General features: G+C 41.2%; 1 protein-coding gene across 1 annotated transcript; it reads right to left on the bottom strand.

Moving 5' to 3' along the window:
- Nucleotides 1-638: 638 nt before the first annotated feature.
- LOC106537259 (zinc finger protein 2) lies at nt 639-1,434 on the bottom strand (the record flags this gene model as incomplete). The annotated part of the gene is given in 1 exon segment (XM_014034646.1): nt 639-1,434. A coding segment is annotated over 1 exon segment (728 nt), but the record flags the coding sequence as incomplete, so codon positions are not given.
- Between the last annotated feature and the right edge of the window lie 517 nt (nt 1,435-1,951).

The raw sequence follows: 1,951 nt of genomic DNA, 5'->3' as shown, positions 1-1,951 counted from the left end.
TGATGTATCATGGTGTTAGCACTGATGTATCATGGTGTTAGCACTGATGTATCATGGTGTTAGCATTAGCATCAAAGCTGCTACAGCTGAGATTAACCCTTGCGAGCTGTGTTTTTAGTTACTGGTTAATTTAGTTTCTTGAATCACAGTTATTGTTTCATGATTGTGTCGAAGGTTAATAATTTCTTTAACATCAAACTCAGAACAGCTGCAGGAAAGTTTCAACTTCTGTCTTTATTTGCTCCATCGTTGTCTGCGTCACGTGTTCAGGGTCAACAGATTTGTTGTTGTTGTGGATGAAGAGAGACACCTGATTTAACAAGAATGATTTTATTTGCAGAACAAATATTTTACTAAATGTTCTGATTATTTCAGCTCCAGAATAAAAGAAATGATTTTGTTTGAAATCATTTTATCTTTTAAAAAACAAGTCGGACAAAAACCTGGTTCACAGCGTCGACACTTTATTTGAAGTTCAAACTCTTTTATCGTTTGTTTTGTTCTTTGTAATAATTCAGTTTTATTTGAATAAAGTTCTAAAAACTCACTGAATCTTGTTCCAGTTGCAGGAAGTCTTTGTAAAACTAATTTAAACTGAACATTACAGAAACAAAAGTGTAAAAAAGAAGCTGCTCACATGTTTTTAACAAAGTTTAATAAACGTTGGTTWTAAACAGTTCTTTTATTTTGAAAAGAAAACAACAGATCAACTCTTCTCACCAGGATGAGTTCTCATGTGTTTGGTTAAATTCCCTTTTTGACTAAAGCTTTTCCCACAGGTCTGACAGGAGAACGGTCTCTCACCTGTGTGAGTCCTCAGGTGAGTGGTCAGGTGAGAACTCTGAGAGAAACCTCTCCCACAGAACTGACATGAGTAGGGTCTCTCACCCGTGTGACCCCTCGTGTGAAATGTTAAGCTTTTCCTGTGTCTGAAGCTTTTCCCACAGGTCTGACAGGAGAACGGTCTCTCTCCTGTGTGACTGTGAACGTGAATGCTCAYGTGAGACGTCTGGAAAAACTGTTTTCCACAAAACTCACAGTGAAGTAGTTTCTCATCTGTGTGAGAGGTTCTGTTGGACTTTGGTTCTGGATGGTCTCTGGTTTCTGGACTTGTCTTGTTTTGTTTCTGGTCTTGGTCTCTGCTGGATCCCTGGACCTCAGTCTGGCTTCTTTCATGGGCCTGGTTCCCAGGTTTAGGAGAGTTCTGGAGGAGGAGCCGGTCCCAGTTTGGTTCTGGTTCCCAGTGGACTCTTTGTTTAGAAGCAGGACTCCTGAAGGTCTCAGCCTCTGGACTGACGCAGAGTTCCTCCTCCTCTTCTTTCAGCTGTGGAGGTTCTGGTTCCTCCCGGTCCAAACTGGAGCTCCTCTCTTGGTACCAGAGCTGCTGGTCAATCAGAACCTCCTCCTGCCGGTCATGAAGCTGAGGTTCTGCTGGAAACAGAAGAAACAGAAGAAACAGAAGACTGATGTGACGAGAAGAAAACAGGATTTATTTCTGGACAGGGTTCTGACCCGGCTCAGAACTGGACCCAGTGGACCCAGGTTTACTCAGAGTATAGTGTAGTAATGTGTTTTTCTGAGCCGTCTTTAAACGCACCATGAGCTGATCTGCACGGTGGTTCAGAGGAGAGGCGTGCTGCTGCACAGCTACACAATGGTTGTTACTGATTGTGTGTTTTTAATCACTAACCTGTGATTGGATGTGACGAGATGACAAATCACTGAACATCATTATGTCGTCATCATAATGATGACATCATTATGATGACATCATTATGATGACATTATGATGACATCATAATGACATCATTATGTCGTCGTCATAATGACATCATAATGATGACATCATAATGATGACATCATTATTTAGTTGGGCTGGGTTTAAAAAATCTATTTAATCTGGATTGATTCATGAGATCGTTTTCCCCCGTGGGTGTGTGTGTGTGTGATG

This window comes from Austrofundulus limnaeus, unplaced genomic scaffold, assembly GCF_001266775.1.
Source record: "Austrofundulus limnaeus strain Quisiro unplaced genomic scaffold, Austrofundulus_limnaeus-1.0 Scaffold2208, whole genome shotgun sequence".
NCBI classification, from domain to species: domain Eukaryota; kingdom Metazoa; phylum Chordata; class Actinopteri; order Cyprinodontiformes; family Rivulidae; genus Austrofundulus; species Austrofundulus limnaeus.
Note: the sequence above shows the minus strand (reverse complement) of the source record. Positions and strands in the feature narration are given on the sequence as shown.